Raw genomic sequence first — 27307 nt, 5'->3', positions numbered from 1 at the left:
TAAAGAATGAACATGACCGTGAATGTTGTAATTAGTCAGTTTTGTTAGTGGTTTACTTGCCATTTTGCTTTCAGATGATTTCCCTTTTGAACTATTTATTTCATTAGTAGTTTTTAAAAATTAGATTAGCTGTTTTTAAAAAATAATGCTTTTTAAAACTTGTTACACTTTTTGTAAAGCTCTTTCTTTCATAAATTCCCTTTATCACTGACTTCTCATGTGATGGTTTTTTCTACTTCTTCATCATCACCGAGGTACACCACTGTGCTCATTCCTGCAGCTGAATTGGAGGGCTGTATTGATGTCCTGGGCCCAAGGGTCTGCACTAGTATTGTGTGTCAGGAGGACAAAGGGATGGCGCCAACCATCCTGCTCTGTGTGCCAGTAACTAGAATTAGTTACAAACCAATCGAATCCGTTGCAGCCAATTGGTAAACTAATTGGTAATTTTAGCTGTACATCTATATGTAGTTATCTGAATGCCTATAACATTACTTTCAGAGCCACTTTTGTTCTGTTTCATCTTGCTTGACAAAATGGCCTTCATAGCTGTAAGGAGGAAGATGTGCATCAGTGACTGTGAGGCTGCTCCAGCTGCTTGTCTTGTTTGTATTCCCTTGTTCGTAAAACATGACTCAGATTACAGCTGCACGGTACCACTCTGATCATTTCTGATAACGTTGAGCTAAACATTCCTTAAAATAGGTTGTTTAAGCCACCAAATGTACTTTCTCTGTGCCAACTTGTATTAGAAGTATAGCTGCTTATATTTTTACCTTTTAGAGGGTTTTTTCTTCTTCTTCTTCTTCTTTTTTTTTTTTTTAGCAAAAAAGGGAAATCAGTAGAAAACTTCTAAAATAAATTATCCTGAATTAAAACTTTCTGTGCCCTAAAGTAGGTCCTTTAAGTTGAATGAATTTAATTAAAGAATTTGAATCTGTTAGTAGAATTGAGAAAAGGAAGCCAACTAAATTTAAAAATTTTTCCTTTTCCTGATTGTAAGACTTTTATTACCAGTGATTTGGCACTAAAGATTACCTTTGAAAGAAAATAAACAATACTTCTTTGTTCAGAAGAGTCTTTTAAAGTAGAATATAACTTTTATGACTGAAGTGAGGTTGGTACTATATTTCATTTATGAATAATTAGGCGTATATTTATTATTAGTCTTGGGCCTGGTTTCCAAAGTGTACCTATATTAAAAAAAAATTTGTAAGTGAAAAGCATTTTTGAGGTCTTTGAGGGTCACTGACACTAAAACATCATTCTAAGATTTTGTTACAGAAAAGTAATGTATTTATAAAACCTAAGCATTTTTATAGCTGGTTAGCATTTTCTGATAGTCATCTTCTGGGAGTATTGGAAAGTTGGCTTTTATAGTAAAGTGAGACTGGTATGTCTTTATAGTCTTTATAGTAAGATGAGAATGGTGTGATACTGGTGAAGTAAATACACTTTGAAGTTCTTTGTCTTATGCATTTAAATGACAACTTTGGCCAATTAAGCAATATCTACACATAGTTACACTTGAAATCAATTCCTGTTTCTGAGCAATGGAGTGGATCTTAGTGGCCTGTGCTTTTAACTCTTGTGTAAAATTTTCATTGTCATTCATATGCAAAACTAGTCTGTGCTAAGAAAAAGTCTTCGCGAGATGTGTAGAATGTAGTGTCACAGTAATGTTATTTTGGATTATCTAAAGAAGAAAATTAGGGACTTCCCTGGTGGCCACAGGGGTTAAGAATCCGCCTGCAAATGCAGGGGACACGGGTTCAATCCCTGGTCCAGGAAGATCTCACATGCTGCAGAGCAACTAAACCCTTGCACCACAACTACTGAGCCTGTGCTCTAGCACCTGTGAGCCACAGCTACTGAGCCCACGTGCCACAACTACTGAAGCCGCGCACCTACAGCCCACGCTCTACAACAAGAGAAGCCACCTCAGTGAGCAACCTGCGTACTGCAATGAAGAGTAGCCGCCGCTCACCACCACTAGAGAAAAGCCCGTGCTCAGCAACAAAGACCCAACGCAGACAAAAATAAATAAATAAACAAACAAATAAATAAATAAAAATAAAGAAGAAAATTAGAGTGCAGCAATGGTAATTATCATGAGTATGTACAGGGGAGCACAGATGATCTGTTTATACTAGACAAGCTGATTTAGAAATGATTCCCTGTGAAATTCAGTCAATTTAAAATTGATTTTGCCATTGGAAGCTCACTGCCAGTGCAAATGCTGTATTCGATAAACAGAATGCAAGTAGCCCATCATATTATTGAAAACTGGTTTTAAATCATGCATAATTGCCTGTGATATATTTAGCTTTTAGTCAGTCGCATAAGAAATGCTGGTAAAATTCTAAACATTTACTTTTCCAAATTTATTTGTTTTTAAACTGATGATTTCACATATATGGTAGTAGAATTTAAGATTGAGTGTTTAGAAGGGACTAACTATTATTATTTTTTTGAATTTTCACATCAGAAACTTTCAGTTTAGTAGTAAATGTAAAAAGTGTTAATAAAGAACACTGGAAGAAACATGCCCTTGATAATGGATTTTGCTAATAATTTTTTTCATTTCTATCTTATCTTCCTTTTATTTTTCTTGCTGCTGGTGTAGGAAGTCTTGGAGATATGACTTAGCAGAAAGAACAGTGGGCCAGGGGTCAGTAGGGTTTGGGTTCTGTGCCATCACATCCAGATCGCTAAACGTCAGTGTTATCTTGAAAATGAAGTGGCTGACTATAGACAGTGTGACTTCATCACTCATCAGATAACTCTGTGGGATTTGCTAGTTATTTAATATCTTTTGCAGCTAATAGTTTTACTTATTAATCCAATTCTTTAGAATAAAATTATCTTTTTAAAAATTTTTTATTTATTTTTATTTAATTTATTTTTTTACATCTTTATTAGAGTATAATTGCTTTACAATGTTGTGTTAGTTTCTGCTGTATAACAAAATGAATCAGCTATATGTATACATATATCCCCATGTCCCCTCCCTCTTGCGCCTCCCTCCCAGCATCCCTGTCCCACCTGTCTAAGTTGTCACATAGTACCAAGCTGATTTCCCTGTGCTATGCAGCTGCTTCCCACTAGCTATCTATTTTACATTTGGTAGTGTATATATGTCATTGCTACTCTCTCACTTCATCCCACCTTACCCTTCCCACCCCGCCCCCTTGTCCTGAGGTCCTAGAGTAAAACTTTCCAAACAAGATTGGAGAGGATAGAAATTTGCTTTAAGAGAGATTGTAAATTATAATTCATTCTGTCAGAAAGTACCAATGATAAATGTTACATTGGGTATCTGAGGGAATAATCTGTTTAATTCACTCAGCCTAAAGAGCAGCATTTGCTGGCATGCTATCAGTGTTTTAAAGCATAGAATACATCTCTCCTGTGGTTTGAGTTTCATAGATTCAGTATTTTGGCACATAATGGGTTCCTAACAAATTTGCATTTGGTGAGTAAATCATAGAATCTTAGAACTGTAAGTAAAGTTGTCTAATCCACCTACCGATTATACAGTTACCCTTGACCATATTTCCTCGGGTAACTAATTCTCTTTTGAGACAGCTCTGCCAGGGGAAAATCTGTAATTTTCACCAAGCATTCTTTGTTCTATAAATTATATTCATACGGAAATAATATCCCTTTATGACAAGCTCTCTTACATGTGAAGGTATCTATCATACCATCCCTTTAGCCTTTTTAAATCTAGTTATCCAGTTCTTACTATAGTTCCTACTATGACGTGATGTTAAAGTTTTCCTTATTATCACACTTATTTTACTGTGTTCTGCTTTATCTGTCTAGCCTCCTTAAATTGTGCTTACAATGGCTTATCAGTCGGGCTTTTGGTAGCTAGCAACAGAAATAGACTCTAGCTGGTTTAAGTAGAAAAAATAATTTATTGGGAGGATATTGGATAGTTCACAGATTTGTCACTAGAACCGATGAATCAGGGTTAGAAAGTAGGCAGAAACCAAGGGAGGTTTTGCAGAGAAACATCTGGCTAGGTTGTATTGCTGTTTTTTAATAACACCATTACCTCTTCATCTTTGCCTTACTAGCTTGAGATTCAAAGTCCCAGGCAAGTGAATCTGATTGGTTAAGTCCCATTCATATTTCTGTGCCTTACTGCCAAGTAGTACGGAGGAGGAGGAGGATCTTCTCCTTTTACATCTGTGCAAGAACCCAATTCCCCAAACTGGAAAGGGAGTGAAAATTCTGGTTAGCAATAAAAAATGTTTAATACAAATGGAAATCCCACAGAGGAAGTGGTCTCATTTTACCTTGTGCTGGTGAGACCCACAGCCTTTTCATAGTTGCTGTTATCCTTGTATTATTGAAGTGTGAGGCCATGTTCACTTTTTTCTCTTGCTCAGCAAACTATTTACTCAACTTGAGTTTAGTGTCAAATAAAATTCCAGTCTTTTTATATATGTCATGTGTTGTTAAGACCAACCTCCCCCCAATCTTTTACTTGTACAGTTAGTTACTAGATCAAAGGGTAGAATCAGAAATTTATCATTTGAAAATCTCATCTTTTTAGATTTGCCAAGTTACTGCAGCCTGTCTAGAGCAGTGCCGCCCAATAGAAATATAATGTGAGCCACATATGTACTTTTAAACTTTCTATCTGTTACATTAAAAAGGCAAAAAGAAACATATGGAAATAATTTAAATAATATTTTAAATTTAACCCAATACATCAAAATTATTTCAACATGTAATCAGTATGACCATTATTACTATTTTTTAGTATGAACATTAAGATATTTTACATTCCTTTACTTTTGGTCTGAGTCTAAGTTCAGATGAGCTACTTTTCATGTACTTAATAGCCACACGTGGCAAGTGATTACCATATTGAGCAGTGCAGATTTATATATTTTTCGAATTCTGTTGTCTACCATAGATTTATTTCACCTGTAAATTGGATGAGCATACCCTGTATTCCTTTATGAAAATCACTGGTAAAAATGTTTGGGTAGAGGAGCTTTCACTTCTACTAGAGATGGAATAGAAAATTCAGGTCAACTCTCTCTCTGAGGACTGGAAGAGCTAGGTGGTAAATAACAAATCTACAGACAGCTTAGGAGAGGGAAGAATTCTTAAGCAGGGGAGAATTATAAGGGCATGATCCAGGAAAAGATAGAAATCCTTAGTGGGAAGCCTCAGCAAAACACTTCTGAATAATCCATTGGTCAAAGAAGAAATTACAATAGAAATTAGAAAATATTTTGAACTGAATGATAACAAAAACAATATATGTGAGATGGAGCCTAAGTCCTGCTTAAAGGAAACTTTATAGTGCTAAAATGCATATAATTGAAATGAAATAAAGGCTAAAAGCCAATGATCTTAGTATCCAGCTCAAGAAGTTAGGGGGAAAAAAGTGAACTATACATATATGTGTGTGTGTTTATAAAAATATATATATATATATTTCTGTTGTCTACTGGAAGCACCTTGAAGCGTTGACACACCAGTACCAGTGAGCACATTAAACACCTAATCTTGGTCAAGATACCATTCTCCAGTAAGAGGAACTAGAGCTTCTTAGAGGAATGGCTGGTTCCAGGGCAGGGGCAGGGAAAATACAAGATGAGCCTGAAAATTCTTTTTGTGACAGAAAGCTAGGGAATGCTCTGACATAATGGGGACATGTCAGAAATACATAGGAGCCAGTATTAAGGGCTTCCGATTGGCCAAATCTGGGACAATTTGAGCATCAAAACAAATATAGTAATGGATCATTCACTAATGTCGGAATTGATGAATCCATACTGTTATGAATAAGTAAATGAATAAATAGGCAAATGAGGGAGAAGGGACAGCACCTTTCCTAAAATAGAATGCTAAGTAGTAAATGTAGAAGGAATGATGGAATTAGAAAATCATCATTTAGCAACCATTATAATAACTTATTCAGGCAAGAATCACCAATGGATCTTAAATTAGTGGGTGAAATTTTGTTGAAGAACAGGATATTTATATAGTCACAAAATATCTCTCTATAAAATATTAATTAATTACAAAGAAAAATAGGAAGTTTAAGTGGGGGAGTTGGTAGGTACCACTTAATCAAATCATCAAGGTTATTATCACCAGTAATAGGACATATATATAGCAGGTGTCTTTTTATTTATTTATTTATTTATTTATGGCTGTGTTGGGTCTTCGTTGCTGTGCGTGGGCTTTTCTCTAGTTGTGGCGAACGGGGGCTACTCTTCGTTGCGATGTGCAGGCTTCTCATTGCGGTGGCTTCTCTTGTTGTGGAGCATGGGCTCTAGGCACAGGGGCTTCAGTAGTTGTGGCTCGTGGGTTCTAGAGCGCAGGCTCAGTAGTTGTGGCATACAGGCTTAGTTGGTCTGTGACATGTGGGATCTTCCCGGACCAGGGCTTGAACCCGTGTCCCCTGCATTGGCAGGCGGATTCTTAACCACTGTGCCACCAGGGAAGCCCCAGGTGCCTTTTAAAATAATACACTAAGACCACAACATCAGTAATGTGGTATTCCTGATAATTTAATTTGACCTTAAATTGATTGACATATTATGAAATAACTGGCCTGTATTCTTTATGAATATGAGTCATGAAAGACTGAGGAAGAACTGTAACAGAACTAAGGGGACAGTACAGTTAAATACAATGCCTGATCCTCGACTGGATCCTGGATTAGATTATTTTTTTCTCTAACGTACAGTAGTGGGACAGTTGGTAAAATCTGAGTGGTTTGGAGGACCCACACTTCCTGAATTCAAAACTTATTTCAAAGTTATAATAATCAAAGCAGTAAGTTACCAGAACGATGATAGACATATAGATCAATAGAATAACATTGAGAGCCTAGAAATAAATCCACACATCTGTGGCCACTGTTTTTTGACAGGGGTGCCAAGACTATTTCATGGGGAAAGAATAGTATCTTCAACACCTGGTGCTGGGACAACTAGACATCCACACGCAAAAAATGAATTTGGATCCCTACCCCACACCATGTGCAAAAATTAACTGAAAATGGAGCAAAGACCTAAATGTAAGAGATAAAACTATAAAACTATTTGAAGAAAACATAGGTGTAAATCTTTGTAACCTTGGACTGGGCAATAGTTTCTTAGATATGATACCCAAAGCACAAATAATTAAATAAAAAATATATAAATTGAACTTCAACAAAAGTAAAAACTTACGTGTGTTATAGGACACTATTAAGTCAACACTATTAAGTCAAAAGACAACTCACAGAATGAGAGAAAATATTTTCAAACCGTATGTCTGATAACAATCTAATATATAGAATATATGAAGAACTCCTACATTCCAACAATAAAAGGGACAAATGGCCCAGTTAAAAAATGGGCAAAGAATTTAAATAGGAGAGACCTTCAAGATGGCAGAAGAGTGAGACGTGGAGGTCACCTTCGTCCCCACAAATACATCAGAAATACATCTACATGTGGAACAACTCCTACAGAACACCTACTGAATACTGGCAGAAGACCTCAGGCTTCCCAAAAGGCAAGAAACTCCCCACATACCTGGGTAGGGCAAAAGAAAAAAGAAAAAGCAGACAAAAGAGTAGGGATGGGGCCTGCGCCACTGGGAGGGAGCTGTGAAGGAGGAAAAGTTTCCACACACTAGGAAGCCCCTTCAGAGACAGGGGGTGGCAGGGGGGAAGCTTCAGAGCCACGGAGGAGAGCGCAGCAACAATGGTGCAGAGGGCAAAGCGGAGAGTTTCCCACACAGAGGATCGGTGCCGACCAGCACTCACGAGCCTGAGAGGCTTGTCTGCTCACCCGCCGGGGCAGGCGGGGGCTGGGAGCTGAGGCTCGGGCTTCGGTCAGATCCCAGGGAGAGGACTGGGGTTGGCTGTGTGAACACAGCCTGAAGGGGGCTAGTGCACCACAGCTAGCCAGAGGGAGTACGGGAAAAAGTCTAGACCTGCCTAAGAGGCAAGAGACCATTGTTTCAGGGTGCACGAGGAGTGGGGATTCAGAGCACCGCCTAAATGAGCTCCAGAGACGGGCGCAAGCTGCGGCTATCAGCGCAGACACCAGAGGCGGGCATGAAATGCTAAGGCTGCTGCTGCAGCCACCAAGAAGCCTGTGTGCAAGCACAGGTCACTATCCACACCTCCCCTCCTGGGAGCCTGTGCAGCCCGCCACTGCCAGGGTCTCATGATCCAGGGATAGCTTCCACGGGAGAACACATGGCGCGCCTCAGGCTGGTGCAACTTTACATTGGGTTCTGCTGCCGCAGGCTCACCCTGCATTCCATAACCCTCCCTCCCCCTGGCCTGGGTGAACCAGAGCCCCCTAATCAGCTGCTACTTTAACCCTGTCCTGTCTGAGCGAAGAACAGACGCCCTCAGGCAACCTACACGCAGAGGCGGGGCCAAATCCAAAGCTGAACCCCAGGAGCTGTGCGAACAAAGAAGAGAAAGGGAAATCTCTCCCAGCAGCCTCAGGAGCAGCAGATTAAATCTCCATAATCAACTTGATGTACCCTGCATCTGTGTAATGCCTGAATAGACAACGAATCATCCCAAAATTGACGCAGTGGACTTTGGGAGCAACAATATATATATATATATTTTCCTTTTTCTCTTTTTCTGAATGTGTATGTGCATGCTTCTTCGTGTGATTTTGTCTGTATAGCTTTGCTTTTACCATTTGTCCTAGGGTTCTGTCTGTCCGTTTTTTTGTTGTTTTTTTTAGGTATAGTTTTTAGCACTTGTTATTATTGGTGGATTTGTTTTCCAGTTTGGTTGCTCTCTTCTACCTGTTTTTTTTTTCTCTTTTTATTACTTTTAAATTTTTTAAATTTTTAATAATTATTTATTTTTTATTTTAATAACTATTTTATTCTATTTTTTTTCTTTCTTTCTTTTGCTCTCCCTTTTCTTCTGAGCCGTGTGGCTGACAGGGTCTTGGTGCTCCAGCCAGGTGTCAGGCCTGTGCCTCTGAGGTGGGAGAGCCAAGTTCAGGATATTGGTCCACCAGAGACCTCCTGGCTCCATGTAATTTCAAATGGTGAAAGCTCTCCCAGAGATCTCCATCTCAACGCTAAGACCCATCTCCACTCAATGACCAGCAAGCTACAGTGCTGGACACCCTATGCCAAACGACTAGCAGGACAGGAAAACAACCCTATCCATTAGCAGAGAGGCTGCCTAAAATAATAAGGTCACAGACACCACAAAACACACCACCAGACGTGGTCTTCCCCACCATAAAGACAAGATCCAGCCTCATCCACCAGAACACAGGCACTAGTCCCCTCCACCAGGAAGCCTGCACAACCCACTGAACCAACCTTACCCACTGGGGGCAGACACCAAAAACAACCAGAACTACAAACTTGCAGCCTGCAAAAAGGAGACCCCAAACACAGTAAGTTAAGCAAAATGACAAGACAGAGAAACACACAGCAGAAGAAGGAGCAAGGTAAAAACCCACCAGACCAAACAAATGAAGAGGAAATAGGCAGTCTACTTGAAAAAGAATTCAGAGTAATGATAGTAAAGATGATCCAAAATCTTGGAAATAGAATGGAGAAAATACAAGAAACGTTTCATAAGGACCTAGAAGAACTAAAGACCAAACAAACAATGATGAACAACACAATAAATGAAATTTAAAATTCTCTAGAAGGAATCAATAGCCGAATAACTGAGGCAGAAGAATGGATAAGTGACCTGGAAGATAAAATAGTGGAAATAACTACCGCAGAGCAGAATAAAGAAAAAAGAATGAAAAGAACTGAGGACAGTCTCAGAGACCTCTGGGACAACGTTAAACGCACCAACATTCGAATTATAGGGGTCCCAGAAGAAGAAGAGAAAAAGAAAGGGACAGAAAATAGTTGAAGAGATTATAGTTGAAAACTTCCCTAATATGGGAAAGGAAATAGTTAATCAAGTCCTGGAAGCACAGAGAGTCCCATACAGGATAAATCCAAGGAGAAACAGGCCAAGACACATATTAATCAAGCTATCAAAAATTGAAAACACAGAAAAATATTAAAAGCAGCAAGGGAAAAACAACAAATAACGTACAAGGGAATCCCCATAAGGTTAACAGTTGATCTTTCAGCAGAAACTCTGCAAGCCGGAAGGGAGTGGCAGGACATATTTAAAGTGATGAAAGGGAAAAACCTACAACCAAGATTACTCTACGCAGCAAGGATCTCATTCAGATTTGACGGAGAAACTAAAACCTTTACAGACAAGCAAAAGTTAAGAGAATTCAGCACCACCTAACCAGCTTTACAACAAATGCTAAAGGAACTTCTCTAGGCAGGAAACACAGAGAAGGAAAACACCTACAATAACACACCCAAAACATTTAAGAAAATGGGAATAGGAACATACATATCTATAATTACCTTAAATGTAAATGGATTAAATGTTCCCACCAAAAGACACAGACTGGCTGAATGGATACAAAAACAAGACCCATATATATGCTGTGTACAAGAGACCCACGTCAGACCTAGGGACACATACAGACTGAAAGTGAGGGGGTGGAAAAAGATATTCCATGCAAATGGAAATCAAAAGAAAGCTGGAGCAGCAAATCTCATATCAGACAAAATAGACTCCGAAGATTATTACAAGAGATGAAGACGGACACTACATAATGATCAAGGGATCAATCCAAGAAGAAGCTATAACAATTGTAAATAGGCACACAACTAAGGAGCGCCTCAATACATAAGGCAAATGCTAACAGCCATAAAAGAGGAAATTGACAGTAACACAATCATAGTAGGGGACTTTAACACCCCACTTTCACCAATGGATAGATCATTCAAAATGAAAATAAATATGGAAACACAGCTTTAAATGATATATTAAACAAGATGGACTTAATTGATATTTATAGGACATTCCACCCCAAAACAACAGAATACACTTTCTTCTCAAGTGCTCATGGAACATTCTCCAGGATAGATCATATCTTGGGTCACAAATCAAGCTTTGGTAAATTTAAGAAATTAGAAATCGTATCAAGTATCTTTTCCAACCACAACACTATGAGACTAGAAATCAATTACAGGAAAAATTCTGTAAAAAAATACAAACACATGGAGGCTAAACAATACACTACTTAATAAGCAAGAGATCACTGAAGAAATCAAAGAGGAAATCAAAAAATACCTAGAAACAAATGACAATGAAAACACGACGACCCAAAACCTATGGGATGCAGCAAAAGCAGTTCTAAGAGGGAAGTTTATAGCACATCAATGCTACCTCAAGAAACATCTCAAGTAAACAACCTAACCTTACACCTAAAGCAGTTAGAGAAAGATGAACAAAAACACCCAAAAGTTAGCAGAAGGAAAGAAATCATAAAGATCAGATCAGAAATAAATGAAAAAGTAGTGAAGGAAACAGTAGCAAAGATCAGTAAAACTAAAAGCTGGTTCTTTGAGAAGGTAAACAAAATTGATAAACCATTAGCCAGACTCATCAAGAAAAAAAAGGAGAAGACTCAGATCAATAGAATTAGAAATGAAAAAGGAGACGTAACAACTGACACTGCAGAAATACAAAGGATCATGAGAGATTACAACAGGCAACTATATGCCAATAAAATGGACAACCTGGAAGAAATGGACAAATTCTTAGAAAAGCACAAACTTCCGAGACTGAACCAGGAAGAAATAGAAAATATAAACAGACCAATCACAAGCACTGAAATTGAGATTGTGATTAAAAATCTTCCAACAAACAAAAGCCCAGGACCAGATGGCTTCAGGGGCGAATTCTATCAAGCATTTAGAGAAGAGCTAACATCTCTCCTTCTCAAACTCTTCCAAAATATAGCAGAAGGAGGAACACTCCCAAACTCATTCTATGAGACCACCATCATCCTGATACCAAAACCAGGCAAAGATGTCACAAAGAAAGAAAACTACAGGCCAATATCACTGATGAACATAGATGCAAAAATCCTCAACAAAATACTAGCAAACAGAATCCAACAGCACATTAAAAGGATCATACACCATGATGAAGTGGGGTTTATCGCAGGAATGCAAAGATTCTTCAATGTACACAAATCAATCAATGTGATACACCATATTAACAAAGTGAAGAAAAAAACCATATGATAAACTCAAATCATGCAGAAAAAGCTTTCAACAAAATTCAACACCAATTTATGAGAAAAATCCTCCAGAGAGTGGGCATAGAAGGAACTTACCTCAACATAATAAAGGCCATATATGACATACCCACAGCCAACATCGTTCTCAGTGGTGAAAACCTGAAACGATTTCCACTAATATCAGGAACAAGACAGGTTGCCCACTCTCACCAAGATTATTCAACATAGTTTTGGAAGTGTTAGCCACAGCAATCAGAGAAGAAAAAGAAATAAAAGGAATCCAAATAGGAAAAGAAGTAAAGCTGTCACTCTTTGCAGGTGGCATGATACTATACATAGAGAATCCTAAAGACTCTACCAGAAAACTGTTAGAGCTTATCAATGAATTTGGTAAAGTAGCAGGATACAAAATTAATGACCAGAAATCTCTTGCATTCCTATACACTAATGATGAAAAATCTGAAAGAGAAATTAAGGAAACACTCTCATGTACCATTGCAACAAAGAGAATAAAGTACCTAGGAATAAACCTACCTAAGGAGACAAAAGACCTTTATGCAGAAAACTATAAGACACTGATGAAAGAAGTTAAAGACGGTACCAACAGATGGAGAGATATAGCATGTTCTTGGATTGGAAGAATCAACACTGTGAAAATGACTGGTGCACAAAGCAATCTACAGATTTAATGCAATCCCTATCAAACTACCAATGGCATTTTTCACAGAACTAGAACAAAAACTTTAACAATTTGTATGGAAACACAAAAGACCCCGAATAGCCAAAGTTATCTTGAGAAAGAAAAACGGAGCTGGAGAAATCAGGCTCCCTGACTTCAGACTATACTACAAAGCTGTAGTAATCAAGATAGTATGGTACTGGCATAAAAACAGAAATGTAGATCAATAGAACGGGCTAGAAAGCCCAGAGATAAACCCACGCACATATGGTCACTTTATTTTTGATAAAGGAGGCAAGAATATACAATAGAGAAAAGACAGCCTCTTCAATAAGTGTTGCTGGGAAAACTGGACAGCTACATGTAAAAGAATGAAATTAGAACACTCCCTAACACCATACACAAAAATAAACTCAAAATGGATTAAAGCCCTAAATGTAAGGCCAGTCAGTGTAAAACTCTCAGAGGAAAACATAGGCAGAACACTCTATGACATAAATCACAGCAGGATCCTTTTTGACCCACCTCCTAGAGAATTGGAAATTAAAAAAAAATAAACAAATGGGACCTCATGAAACTTAAAAGCTTTAGCACAGCAAAGGAAAACATAAACAGGATGAAAAGGCAGTCCTCAGAATCGGAGAAAATATTTGCAAATGAAGCAACTCTCAAAGGATTAATCTCCAAATTTTACAAGCAGCTCATGTAGCTCAATATCAAAAAAACAAACACCCAATCCAAAAATGGCCAGAAGACCTAAATAGACATTTCTCCAAAGAAGATATACAGATTGTCAACAGATGAAAGGATTCTCAACATCGCTAATCATTAGAGAGATGCAAATGTAAACTACAATGAGATATCACCTCACACCAGTCAGAATGGCCATCATCAAAAAATCTACAAGCAGTAAATGCTGGAGAGGGTGTGGAGAAAAGGGAACCCTCTTGCACTGTTGGTGGCAATGTAAACTGATACAGCCACTATGGAGGACAGTATGGAGGTTCCTTAAAAAACTAAAAATAGAACTACCATACGACCCAGCAATCCCACTACTGGGCATATACCCTGAGAAAACCATAATTCAAAAAGAGTCATGTACCACAGTGTTCATTGCAGCTCTGTTTACTATAGCCAGGACATGGAAGCAACCTAAGTGTCCATCGACAGATGAATGGATAAAGAAGATGTGGCACTTATATACAATGAAATATTACTCAGCCATAAAAAGAAACGAAATTGAGTTATTTGTAGTGAGGTGGATGGACCTAGAGTCTGTCATACAGAGTGAAGTAAGTTAAAAAGAGAAAAACAAATACCATATGCTAACACATATATATGGAATCTAAAAAAAAATGGTTATGAAGAACCTCGGGGCAGGACAGGAGTAAAGGCTCAGACGTAGAGAATGGACTTGTGGACATGGGGAAGGGGAAGTGTAAGCTGGGTCGAAGTCAGAGAGTGGCATGGACTTATATATACTACCAAATGTAAAATAGATAGCTAGTGGGAAGCAGCCGCATAGCACAGGGAGATCAGCTCAGTGCTTTGTGACCACCTAGAGGGGTGGATTAGTGAGGGTGGGAGGGAGGTGCATGAGGGAAGGAGATATGGGGATATATGTATATGTATAGCTGATTCACTTTGTTATAAAGCAGAAGCTAACACATTGTAAAGCAATTATATTCCCACAAATATGTTTAAAAAAAAGAATTTGAATAAACATTTCTCCAAAGAAGACATAGAAATGTCCAATAAGCACATGAATATATGCTCAACATTTTTAGTCATCAGGGAATTTCTAATAACAACAATAATACCACTTTAACCTCTTTACATTGACTAGAATCAAGAAGTCAGAAAATAGGAAATCTGGGCAAGGATATGAAGAATATAGAACCCTTTCATATTGCTGATAGCAATGTAAAATGGTACAGCTGTTGTGGAAAAAAGTTTGGTAGTTAATATTAAATGTTAAACTTAGAGTTACCATATGGCCCTGTAAATCCACTTCCAGTTATACACCCAAGAGAATTTGAAGCATGTGTTCACATAAAAACTTGTACATGAATGTACATAGCAGCATTATTCATAATAGGCAAAAAGTGGAAACAACCTGAATATCCATGAACTGACAAGTGAATAAGCAAGTGTGTTTATTCATGCAATTATTTAGTTATAAAAAGGAATGAAGTACAGATACATGCTAGCCGGTGGAAAAACCTTGAAAACATTGTACTAAGTAAAAGAAGCCAGCCTCAAAAGACCACATATTATATGATGCTGTTTATATGAAATGTCCGGAACAGGCCAGTCCATAGAGACAGAAAGTTGATTAGTGGTTTCCAAGCTTGGAGAGAGGGGAGCAAAGGGAGTGACTGCTAATGGTTTCTTTTGAGGGTGATGAAAATGTTCTGGAATTAGGTAGTTGCACAACTCTGCATGTATGTTGCACAACTCTGAATTGTATAATTCAAAATGGTGAATTTTATGGTGTGTGAATTATATCTCAATTTTTAAAATTGAGGAAGAAATGCCAGTATTATGCAAATTCTTCTAGAACCTAGAAAAATAGAGAATTCTTTCCAGCATAACTTTGATAACGAAAGCACTTATGAGAAAGGAAAATACAGGCCACTCTGGAGTATGGAGTGCACAAGTTTAGTGCACAAGCCCTAAACCATATAACGATGTATTGAATCTGTTTATTTGAAAATTGGACACTACATCACAATCAAGTCAGATTCCTTCCAGTCCTGCAGTGTTCCTTTAACATTTGAATATGAAATTAATATTATTTACCAAATTAGATGAGGATGAAAAATCATATTGTCTCAGTAGATTTAGGAAAAACATTTGATGAAATTCAACACCCATTCATGATAAAACTAGCAAACTGGGAATAAAAGGGAACATCCTAACTGATAATAAGGAATCTTCCAAAATTCTAGCGTAAACATCATACTTAATGGTGAAATGTTGAGAGCTTTCCTTCTGCAATTGTGAATGAGACAGAAAGGCTGCTAACCTTATTTCTATTCAACCTTGTACTTAAGATTTTAGCCAGCATAGGAATACAAGAATAAGACATAAAAGGTATAAGGCTTAGGGAGAAAAATAGGTATGTCATTATTCACAGATTTTATATATATATGTATGTATGTATGTATGTATATATATATATTTACGAAGTCCAGAAGAATCTAAAGGTTAGCTATTAGAAGTATTGAGTGAGTTAAAGTTGCTGGATACAAGTTCAAAATACAAAAATCAACAGTAACTCAAAAAGAAAAAATTTAAAACAACTACCATTTATTCTTAGGGTTAAATCTAACAAAAGATGTGTAAGTCCTCTACACAGAAAAGTATAATACGTTACTGAGACACATTGAGTAAGATAAATATATGGAGCTCTAGATCTGTTCATAGACTAGAAAAACAATGTTATAAAAATGTCGGTTTTCTTCCAGGTAATCTATAGAATCAATGCAAATGCAATGAAAATTCTAATTTTTTTCTCCTGAGAAATTGACACACTGATTCTAAAATCTATATGGAAATGCAAAAGGCTGGAATTAGCCTAGATAACTTTGAAGTCAAAGATACAGTTGGAGAATTTACTGAGTTTTGAGATTTACTTCAGAGCTGTAGCAATGTACGATAGTTTGGTACTGGTATAAGAATAGATAAACAGACCAGTGTAACAGAGGAGAGATTCTAGAAATAGACCCATGCTTTAAAAGGTAATTTTGGAGAATATCTTCCTGACCTTGTGGTAGGAAAAGATTGCTTAAAAATGATACAAATAGCATCAGTCTTTAGGTGAAAGGCTCATAAATGAGACTACCTTAAATTAGGAATTTCTGTTGGTCAAAAATTCCATTGCATTAGGAGGGTGAAAAGGCAAGTATATATGTGCTGCACATATAATCTACAAAAGACACATATCCAAAAAATGTGAAGAACTTCTACACATCAAAAAGAGAAAGACAGTTGACACTCTAGAAAAATGGGAAGTGTCTTGAATAGGCACTTCACAAAAAGAGGATGGCCAAGTAAGCATATGAAAAAGTGCTGAGAATTATTAGTAATCAGAGAAATACATACTAAAACCAAAATGAAACCATTACACCCCCGTCAACCAGAATGGCTCAGGTTAAAAACAAAGAAGACCCCAAATGGCCAATGCCAAGTGTAGGTGAGGGTGTGCAGCAGGTAGAGTTCACATAGACTGCTGGTGGGAGTGGCAACCACTTTGGAAAACAATTTGGTATTATATACTAAAGTGGAACATTGGGACTTCCCTGGTGGTCCAGTGGTAAAGAATCCGCCTTACAATGCAGGGGACGCGGGTTCATTCCCTGGTCAGGGAACTAAGATCCCACATGCCGCGGGGCAGCTAAGCCTATGTGCCACAACTGCTTTGCTCACACGCCTCAACTAGAAAGCCTGTGGGCTACAAACTACAGAGCCCACGCACTCTGAAACCCGCGTGACACAGCTACAGAGCCTATGTGCCCTGGAGCCTGCGTGCCACAACCAGAGAAGAGGAAACCCACACGCCACAACTAGAGAGAAGCCCGTGTGCTGCAATGAAAAATCCCGCATGCCTCGATGAAGATCCCGCGTGCTGCAACTAAGACACGATGCAGCCAAAAATAAATAAAATAAACTTAAAAAAATAAATAAAGTGGAACACATACTCTGTGACTCTGCAATTACACTCTTGGTCATACACTCAACAGAAATATATACACATATGCATAGGACATGTACATGAATAACAGCATATAATTTGTAATATCCCAAATTTGGAAATCACTTAAATCTTCATCAACATTAGATTGGGTAAATATTGGATAAATATATATTAAAGTGAATACCAACCAATAAACTGGATCAATAAATTTGGGGTTGGCTAAAAAGTGCCTTCGGATTTTGGGTTTTTTTTTAAAGATTTTTTTGCATGTGGACCATTTTTAAAGTCTATATTGAATTTGTTACAATATTGCTTCTGTTTTTATGTTTTGGTTTTTTGGCTTCAAGGCATGTGGGATCTTAGCTCCCTGATCAGGGAGTGAACCTGCACCCCCTGCATTAGAAGGCGATGTCTTAACCACTGGACCACCAGGGAAGTCCCATCTTCGGTTTTTAAGTAAAAATAAAAGACACAGTTTTCATTTTCACCAAGAACTTTATTGAAAAACGTATTCACCCTTTTGTTCCACTACCTTCTGCCATTTTTCAGGCAACTTCATAATTCCATCTTCCCAAAACTATTTTTATCTTTTTGAACAAAGAGCTGTTCCAGGTGCCTTTTACCGTCTTCTAGGGAATTGAAATTTTTTCCATTAAGAGAATTTTGTAAAGACAAAATAAATGGAAATCTGAAGTTGCAATGCCTGGTGAATACGTTGGATGAATCAGAACTTCCCAGACAAGCTGTAACAGTATTTGCCTGGTCATCAAAGAAACATGCGGTCTTGCATTATCCTGATGGAAGATTACGTGTTTTCTGTTGACTAATTCTGGATGCTTTTCGTTGAGTGCTGCTTTCAGTTGGTCTAATTGGGAGCAGTACTTGTTGGAATTAATTGTTTGGTTTTCCGGAAGGAGGATAATAGGGGACTCCCTTCTAATTCCACCATGTACACAACATCACCTTCTTTGGTTGAAGACCAGCCTTTGGTGTGGTTGGTGGTGGTTCATTTCACTTGTCCCACGATCTCTTCCGTTCCACATTATTGTACAGTATCCACTTTTCATCTGTTTTAAAAACGGAATGTTTTCATTACATTTAAGTAGAGAATCGCATGTGGAAATATGCTCAAGAAGGTTTTTTTTGCTTAAGTTATGTGGAACCCAAACATCAAAGCGATTAACATAACCAAGGTGCTGCAAATGATTTTTGGCACTCGATTTGGATATTTTGAGTATGTTGGCTATCTCCCACGTGGTATAACTGATTGTTCTCAATGAATGTCTCGATTTGATCGCTATCAATTTCAACTGGTCTACCCGACCGTGGAGCATCATCCAGTGAGAAATCTCCAGCACGAAACTTCGCAAACCACTTTTGACACGTTTCATCAGCCAACTTCTCCATACACAGCAGAGATCTTTTTTTGTGTTTCAGTTGCGTTTTTGCCTTTCTTAAAATAATAAAGCATAAAATGCCGAAAATGTTACTTTTTTTCTTCCATCTTCAGTATTGAAATGGCTACACAAAAATTCACCAGTTTTGATGTGTTTTTTTAAATGCACACTGATATGACAGCTGTCACATACAGTCTAACAAAATTGTTTCGAATGAAGTTAAAGACAGCTAAGTGCTACTAGAGCCATCTTATGGAAAAAACCGAACGAACCTTTTGGCTAACCCAATATTAATACATTAGAATACTGTTTAGTAGTGACCTTGGACAGTGTCAGTAAACGAATCGCAGGTACACTCTGCAATATGAATGAATGTGGTAAACGTACAAAAGAAGCCACAAAGTGGTACATACTCTATGTGTTCATTTATGTGAATTTCAAAATCAGGCAAAATTAAACTATTAGATGTCAAAGCAGTGGTTACTTTGGAACAGAGATGGAATAGTGATTCGGAGAGGGACGTCAGGGAACTTTTAGAGACTGATATTAATAAATTTTTTGTCCTGGGTGGTGGTTGCATGGGTCCTTGCTTTGAAATAATTTATCTGTACATTTATGTTTGTTTTTTTAAAATTTTTATTGGAGTATAGTTGCTTTACAATGTTGTGTTAGTTTCTTGCTGTACAGCAAAATGAATCAGTCATTCATATACATATATCCACTCTTTTTTATATTTCCTTCCCATTTAGGTCACCACAGAGCATTGAGTAGAGTTCCCTGTGCTATACAGTAGTTTCTCATTATTTATCTATTTTATACATAGTAGTGTATATCTGTCAGTCCCAATCTCCCAATTCATTCCACCCCTCCTTCCCCCCTTGGTAACCGTAGGTTTGTTCTTTACATCTGTGACTCTGTTTCTGCTTTGCAAATAAGTTCATCTCTACCATTTTCCTAGATTCCACATATATGCATTAATATACAATATTTTTCTCTTTCTGACTTACTTCACTCTGTATGACAATCTCTAGGTCCATCCACGTCTCTGCAAATGGCATTTTTTTGTTCCTCTTTATGGCTGAGTAATATTCCATTGTATGTATGTACCACATCTTCTTTATTCATTCCTCTGTCGATGGCCATTTAGGTTGCTTCCATGTCCTGGCTATTGTAAATAGTGCTGCAGTGAACATCAGGGTGCATGCATCCTTTCGAATTATGTTTTTTTCTGGATATATGCCTAGGAGTGGGATTGCTGGGTCATATGGTAGCTCTATTTTTAGTTTTTTAAGGAACCTCCATACTGTTCTCCATAGTGGCTGTATCAATTTACATTCCCACCAACAGTGCAGGAGGGTTCCCTTTTCTCCACACCCTCTCCAGCATTTATTGTTTGTAGAATTTGTAATGTTGGACATTCTGACCGGTGTGAGGTGGTACCTCATGGTAGTTTTGATTTGCATTTCTCTAATAATTAGTGATGTTGAGCATCTTTTCATGTGTACATTTATGTTTTGTACACTTTTCTGTGTATTAAATTTAACAATAAAAAAAGGTTAAAAGAATGGTCAGTTGAGAAAGTCTTGAGAAGGAATATCAATACCATTTCTTGGTCTTTAGACTGTCAGCTTCCCCTAATTTCTTACCAAAGAGTGAGAATGAAAATAAAACAACCCCCCCTCAAAAAAATATCAGTAGGTTTTGCTGCTTCCTCAATGAGGAGTATATATAGTGTAAAAAATATTAATTCCTAAGTCCTTTACTCTCAAATTTTTTCTTGAAACTCTTTAGTTTCAGAATGGAATCTAATGTTTGTTGTTTGTTTTGAATTAGGAGGTGTTAATGATGCTGGATAACTATGTAAGAGATTTCAAAGCATTGATTGACTGGATTCAACTTCAGGAAAAGCTAGAGAAGACAGATGCTCAAAGCAGGTAATGAATTCTGGTCTTTATATTTATAACAGACAGCAGATTCAAAAACATTTATTAAAATTGACAGTGAACTTGATCTCAGCTTAATTTGAAACTTGTAAAAATCTTAAAGTTGGGAGCTGCTTTTCTCAAGTTCAGTAACAAGTATTTATCGGGTACCTACTAGTACAATGCACTTTTATCTGGTACAGAAATTTAATTGCCTAATATGATACATTTACTCCTTTCATGAATTTTCAGTTTAAGGGTCGAATAAAATAGAACTTACTACTATGAAAAACTATTATAGATGTTCAGTGAAAGACAGGGTCTTATTTCTTTTGGGGGATAGATCAGGAAAGATTTCATGGAGAATACAGAAGTGTTTAAAGAAAGTGATGGATTTTAACAAAGTGGTTGGCCTTTCAGATGAAGGGAATAAGGATAGCTATAGAAGTGCAGAGTGTGTGAAGTGACAGCAATGTAGGGCAAGGTATAGTATTTCTTCTTAATGTAGTAGGCAGTGAGGAAAATTGATGAGATTAGGGGAATAATGAGAGATTAGAGATATTTTAGAAACCTTCATTTGGATCAGCACACAACATCTGAGTGCTGTGTTTCAGGCTCTGGGACTATTGTGGTGAAGAAAACAGACATAGTCCCCGCCCTCATGAAGTGCACAGTGCATTGACAGGAAACACTTAGCAGTGTACAAAGTGTCATCCAAAAGAAATGTAGTATACTTTGGGAGTATAAGAAAGCACACCATCATGCAGTTTGTTAATTCCAGGAGGGCTTCCCCAAGGAGGAGGAGGTTACATTTAAGTGAGGCAGAAATATCAAGAAGCAGTTAGCTTGACAAGGAGAGAAGAAAAGTGTAATTCCAGGTAGAGGTGATGGTATATGATATCCTGGAGGTGGAAGAAAGCACAGTGTAGTCAAGAATTTAGAGTTTAGTAGGGCTGGAGTGAAGAGAGCAGGGGAAAAGTGGCATGAGAGGAGCCTAGAGAGGTAGAGTGAGACCAGATTATGTAGGACTCTGTAGACATGATAAAAACCTTAGACTTTATTTTGAGCCATAAAATTTCTTAAGTAAGGAAACCACCTACCAGGCTTGTGTTTTTAAAAGATCTTTCTGGCTGTAGTGTGGGAAGGTTGAGGTTCATCAGTATAGTTTATAGATGATGGCTACTCAGACTAGAGTAAAGGCACTAGGGAGAGTTGAGGGATATTCCAGAGATAGGTAATCCAACTGGATTTAGTATCATTTTGGTTATGTGCAAAGGCAAAAGAACAATTTACTATTTCGTTTAGACTTAAAAGTGAAACCAGAGCCCTTGTGAAATGGGTCAGTTCACATGGAGCTACAATGATGCCTTTTTACCCAGAGAAAACAGGCCTAGGCTGCCTCTTTCCCTTGGATTTAACCTTGGTTCAGTCTCAGTGAGTGGAACCATCCTGTAGAGAATGTATCTTTTATCCCATCCTAATGTATCAGTCCCAGGGGGAAATCAAGAGAGTAAAGGAATCCCAAGAGACAAATCAAGGAAGTCTTGATTTCCAGGAAACCAAATTCAAGAAAGCCATGATATGTTGATCCTTTTAATATTTTTTTCTCACAATGAAAAGTTTTTACTCTGTCCCTGGGTGGGTCAAGACTAGTTGTCTTTGTAACGAGCAGTTTTCGTCTTTACCCCTTGGTAATAGGTGATTAGATTGGGCAGGGGTGGGGGGTACATTCCTTCACTGGGTTGAACCAAGTTAAGAGATCATCACGCTGATTTGTGATTGGTGACTATATTGCCCTTGTAAAGATAAGCAGAGGAAAGCAATTTCAAAGAAAAGGGAATAGATGTACAGAGAGAGGCAGAAATGAGAGAAATCATGTGGTCTTGGAGTGTTTAAGAGTGTTGCTTTAAAGCCTGCCTCTTCCAGCCCTAATCATGAGCCACCTTGAGGATGTCCTTGACATTTTACAGTTTATATCCTTACGATAAGTCTTTATTAATTTTTCTTTTTTATTTAACTTGATGGAGTTTCTATTCCTTATAACCAAAAAGGGTCTGTAATATAACCATTAGTGCATTAAAAAAGCTAACTAGATTTTTTTATTTTCTTGCTTGCAAACTCCAAGCTAACAGTGGCTATGTTGAAGATTATATTGCAAAAGCTTGTGAGGCCAAGTCCAACAGCTATTCATGTCCTACAAAAATATACCTGAGGCAACTATTTATTTATTTATTTATTTATTTATTTATGGCTGCGTTGGGTCTTCGTTGCTGTGTGCAGGCTTTCTCTCGTTGCGGCGAGCGTGGGCTACTCTTTATTGCGGTGCGCGGGCTTCTCACTGCGGTGGCTTCTCTTGTTGCAGAGCACAGGCTCTAGCCGCGCGGGCTTTAGTAGTTGCGGCACGCGGGCTTCAGTAGTTGTGGCTTGTGGGCTCTGGAGCGCAGGCTCAGTAGTTGTGGTGCTTCTTTGCTCCACAGCATGTGGGATCTTCCTGGACCAGGGCTCGAACACGTGTCCCCCACATTGGCAGGTGGATTCTTAACGACTGTGCCACCAGGGAAGCCCTGAGGCAACTCTTTTAACGTAAGCACTTATCAACATTTCTCCTTTTTGCCTCCTGAGGCAGCTCCCAGATATAGAAAGCAACCTTAAATTTCCTGTAGATGGCATTATCCATCTTTCATTCCTCAAATCATGCATCAAAATTTATCTCACCCAGACTTGAAATGTAAATGTAAAAACTGAAGTTGTATATACTTAGAAAAGAAAATATAGATAAATATTTATATATTTTTATTGTGGGTAAGGACTTTGTAAGACAAAGGCAGAAAGCACAAAGCAAAATATCTATAGGCTTGATTTAACAGGAAGAAAATATGCCTTTCTACATAAAAAAAAAATTACAAGTGAAATAGTTATGTCATCTATGTGACAAGATTTGTAGCCATAATAGTAATAATAATAGTAGTAGTAGTAAATGATTGCAAATCAATTAGAAAATGATGCAAATCCCAGTGGATAAAATGGGCAGTAGATACTAATGTACAAATCCCAAAAGATGAAATATAAATGACTGGTGAAAATGTTCAGCCTCACTTGTAATGATAGTAAATGTATTATAATTTAAAAAACAAAAGCAAATACCATTTTGCCAGTGAATTTTTTTTTTCAACTAAGCATTTTTCTTTTTAACATCTTTATTGGAGTATAATTGCTTTATAATGGTGTGTTAGTTTCTGCTTTATAACAAAGTGAATCAGTTATACATATTAATATGTTCCCATATCTCTTCCCTCTTGCATCTCCCTCCCTCCCACCCTCCCTATCCCACCCCTCTAGGTGGTCACAGAGCACAGAGCTGACCTCCCTGTGCTATGTGGTTGCTTCCCACTAGCTATCTATTTCACGTTTGGTAGTGTACATATGTCCATGCCACTCTCTCACTTTGTCACAGCTTACCCTTCCCCCTCCCCATATCCTCAAGTCCGTTCTCTAGTAGGTCTGTGTCTTTATTCCCGTCTTGCCACTAGGTTCTTCATGACCTTTTTTTTTTTCCCTTAGATTCCATATATATGTGTTAGCATACTGTATTTGTGTTTCTCTTTCTGACTTACTTCACTCTGTATGACAGACTCTAACTCCATCCACCTCACTACAAATAACTCCATTTCGTTTTTTTTTATGGCTGAGTAATATTCTATTGTATATATGTGCCACATCTTCTTTATCCATTCATCCGATGATGGACACTTAGTTTGCTTCCATGTCCTGGCTATTGTAAATAGAGCTGCAATGAACATTTTGGTACATGACTCTTTTTGAATTATGTCAACTAAACATCTTTATTGAAATCCTTGTAGGAAAAAGAACTCATCAAAGACTGAAACTCTAGCACAGGAGTCAGCAGACTTTTTCTGTAAAGTGCCACATAGTAAATATTTTAGACTTTGCAAGCAATGCTGTCTCTTTCACAAGTCAACGAAAATTTTAAGACAAGATACCAACTGTTGGCAAGGTTAAAGTAAAATGGGCATTTTTCATCTGGTGGAAGTGTAATTTGTTACAACCTTTCTGAAAGGCGATTTAGCAATAAATTATCACAAGCTTTAGACTTTATTTGGATAATCATCTATCTGAATTTTCTTGTTTTCTAACAATAAATTTCACTTTTTAATGAGAAAAAAAATCACAATCACTAGATTAAATGGAGAGTAAGAGGCAAAGAGATTTGGGGAGTTATGGAGGTCTGATTGAGGGCATAAGGATGAAGAAGATGTTGCTTCGGAAAAAACATTTTAGTAGAGATTGTGCATCCTATCAACTGATTGGTTGTTGGGCCAGTGAGGAAGGAGGAATAGTTAGCTTTTATAGCAAAGAGCAGTGAAATGTCTATGATGTCACTCTCACCGGTGATTAAGAGGTAGAGGACGAAGACTTCATATTTTCCTGTGTATTCTACATTTAAACCCTCACCACTGTATTTCTGCCTTGATCTCAGTTCTACACACTTAGTTCTCCAAGGATATTAGACACAAGCAGCCAGAATTAGTACCATTGTCTTTTTAATGTGTTTTTAGCTGGATATATGGAAGTTTTTAAAATATAAGTAGTTTATATCCTGTCTTTGTAACACCAGAGCCCTTTTTTAGATAATTACAGTTATGTTGATATGCTGTAGTGGGTGGAAAATCCTGGACCATGCATCATCTGGGATTACTTACTGGTAATATGGTAACTTTCTGGTAAACAATGCACTAGGGAAAAATTGTGACCTGCTTATGTTTTCATGCACTAACAACCAAGAGAAAAGATTAGATTACCCCTCCCCCTGCCACCCCTTTTCTCTGTTAATCTGCTGTATGTCTTGAATTGGCAGACCAACTTCATTGGCATGGGAAGTAAAGAAGATGTCCCCAGGACGTCATGTGATTCCAAGTCCGTCAACAGATAGAATAAGTGTAACGTCAAATGCTCGAAGAAGCTTAAATTTTGGGTGAGATGAACTCAAAAAAGCCTACTGAGGCTTGCATTAGAGTAAATAATTTTTTTGTGGATAATATAGTATTATAAGACTATATATTTCACTATAAATATATCCATGTATATGTTTTTGTTTATGTTTGAAATTGTTTGAATAAAAATATCCAGGAGAGTAAAGTTTAAGTTTCAGGAAATGTTATGTTTTCAAACATAATTAGGATCCAAAAGTTAAAACGCATAAACATATTTCATGCTAAATGATTTGTAACATCAACTGGCAATTTCTTTCACAACAAATGATCTAAATATATCATAAACTGTTATCCATATTATCATATGGATTATATCTTTATACATTATAATCTCATCAACACAGTTTTATAATTATTGTTTTATGCTGTTGACTTTTATATCACAACGAGAAGAAAAGGGTTACAAGAAAAAATAAGTTTGTATTGTCTTTTGAATTTACCTATGTAGTTACTTTTAGTGGTCCTCTTTATTTCTTCATGTGGATTCAAGTTACTGTCTAGTGTCCTATCATTTCAACCAGAAGAACTCTCTTTAATATATCTTATTGGGCAGGTCTGCTAGTGACATTTTTTCTCAGTTTTTGTTTATCTGAGAATATCTTATTCTTCAGGTTTTGAAGGATAGTTTTGCTGTGCATAGAATTCTTGGTTGAGAGTCTTTTTCTTTTAGCACTTTGACTATGTCCTCTCACTGCCTTCTGGCTTCCATGGCTTCCGGTGAGATATAAACTGTTGTTCTTATTGGGAATCCTTTCATGAGATGCCTCAGTTTTCTCTTGCTGCTCTCAGAATTCTCTCTTTGTCTTTGGTTTTCAGTAGTTTGACTATGATGTATTTAGGTGTGGATCTCTGAGTTTATCCTACTTCAGGTTGTTGAGCTTTTTGGATTTGTAGATGAATGTTTTTCATCAAATTTGGGAAGTTTTTGTCCATTATTTCTGCAGATATTCCTTCTGTCCCTTTCTCTCCTCTGGGAATCCCACTATACCTGTGCTGGTACTCATGATGGTGTTCCACAGGTCTTGGAGACTCTGTTCAAATGTCTGCATTCTTTTCTCTTTGTGTTTCTTGGGTTAGATAATCTCACTTTACCTCTCTTCAAATTTGCTGTTTTTTTATTTTGCAAGCCCAGTTATGCTGTTGAGCCCCTCTGGTGAATTTTTCATTTCCATTATTGTACTTTTCAACTCCAGAACATCTATGTAGTTCTGTTTTATATTTAATCTTTCTTTATTGATATTCTGTATTTGATGAAACGTTGTTATCATACTTTATTTTTAGATGTGGTTGCCTTTTGTTCTTAGATATTATTTGAACATATTTATAATAGCTCATGTAAAGTCTTTGTCTAGTAAGTCCAAAGTTCAGGCTTCCTTGAGGACCTATTTCAGTTACTGCTCTTTTAGTGTGTCTGTGAGTAGGCCGTACCTTCCTGTTTCTTTGCATATCTTATTTTTTTTT

The 27307-nt window shown here is 37.4% G+C and overlaps 1 protein-coding gene across 3 annotated transcripts in view; it reads left to right on the top strand.

The window, feature by feature from the left end:
* The window catches only part of SCAPER (S-phase cyclin A associated protein in the ER), a 473879-nt gene that overhangs the window by 95240 nt on the left and 351332 nt on the right, over nt 1–27307 (top strand). For all 3 annotated transcript variants that reach the window (XM_057544059.1, XM_057544058.1, XM_057544060.1), the window contains exons 6-7: nt 20746–20846; nt 25711–25827. In XM_057544059.1, coding sequence (XP_057400042.1) covers nt 20746–20846; nt 25711–25827 — 218 coding nt within the window. The remainder of the gene's footprint in view (nt 1–20745; nt 20847–25710; nt 25828–27307) is intronic.

The sequence above is a fragment of the Balaenoptera acutorostrata genome, chromosome 3, assembly GCF_949987535.1.
Source record: "Balaenoptera acutorostrata chromosome 3, mBalAcu1.1, whole genome shotgun sequence".
Lineage (NCBI taxonomy): Eukaryota > Metazoa > Chordata > Mammalia > Artiodactyla > Balaenopteridae > Balaenoptera > Balaenoptera acutorostrata.
Note: the sequence above shows the minus strand (reverse complement) of the source record. Positions and strands in the feature narration are given on the sequence as shown.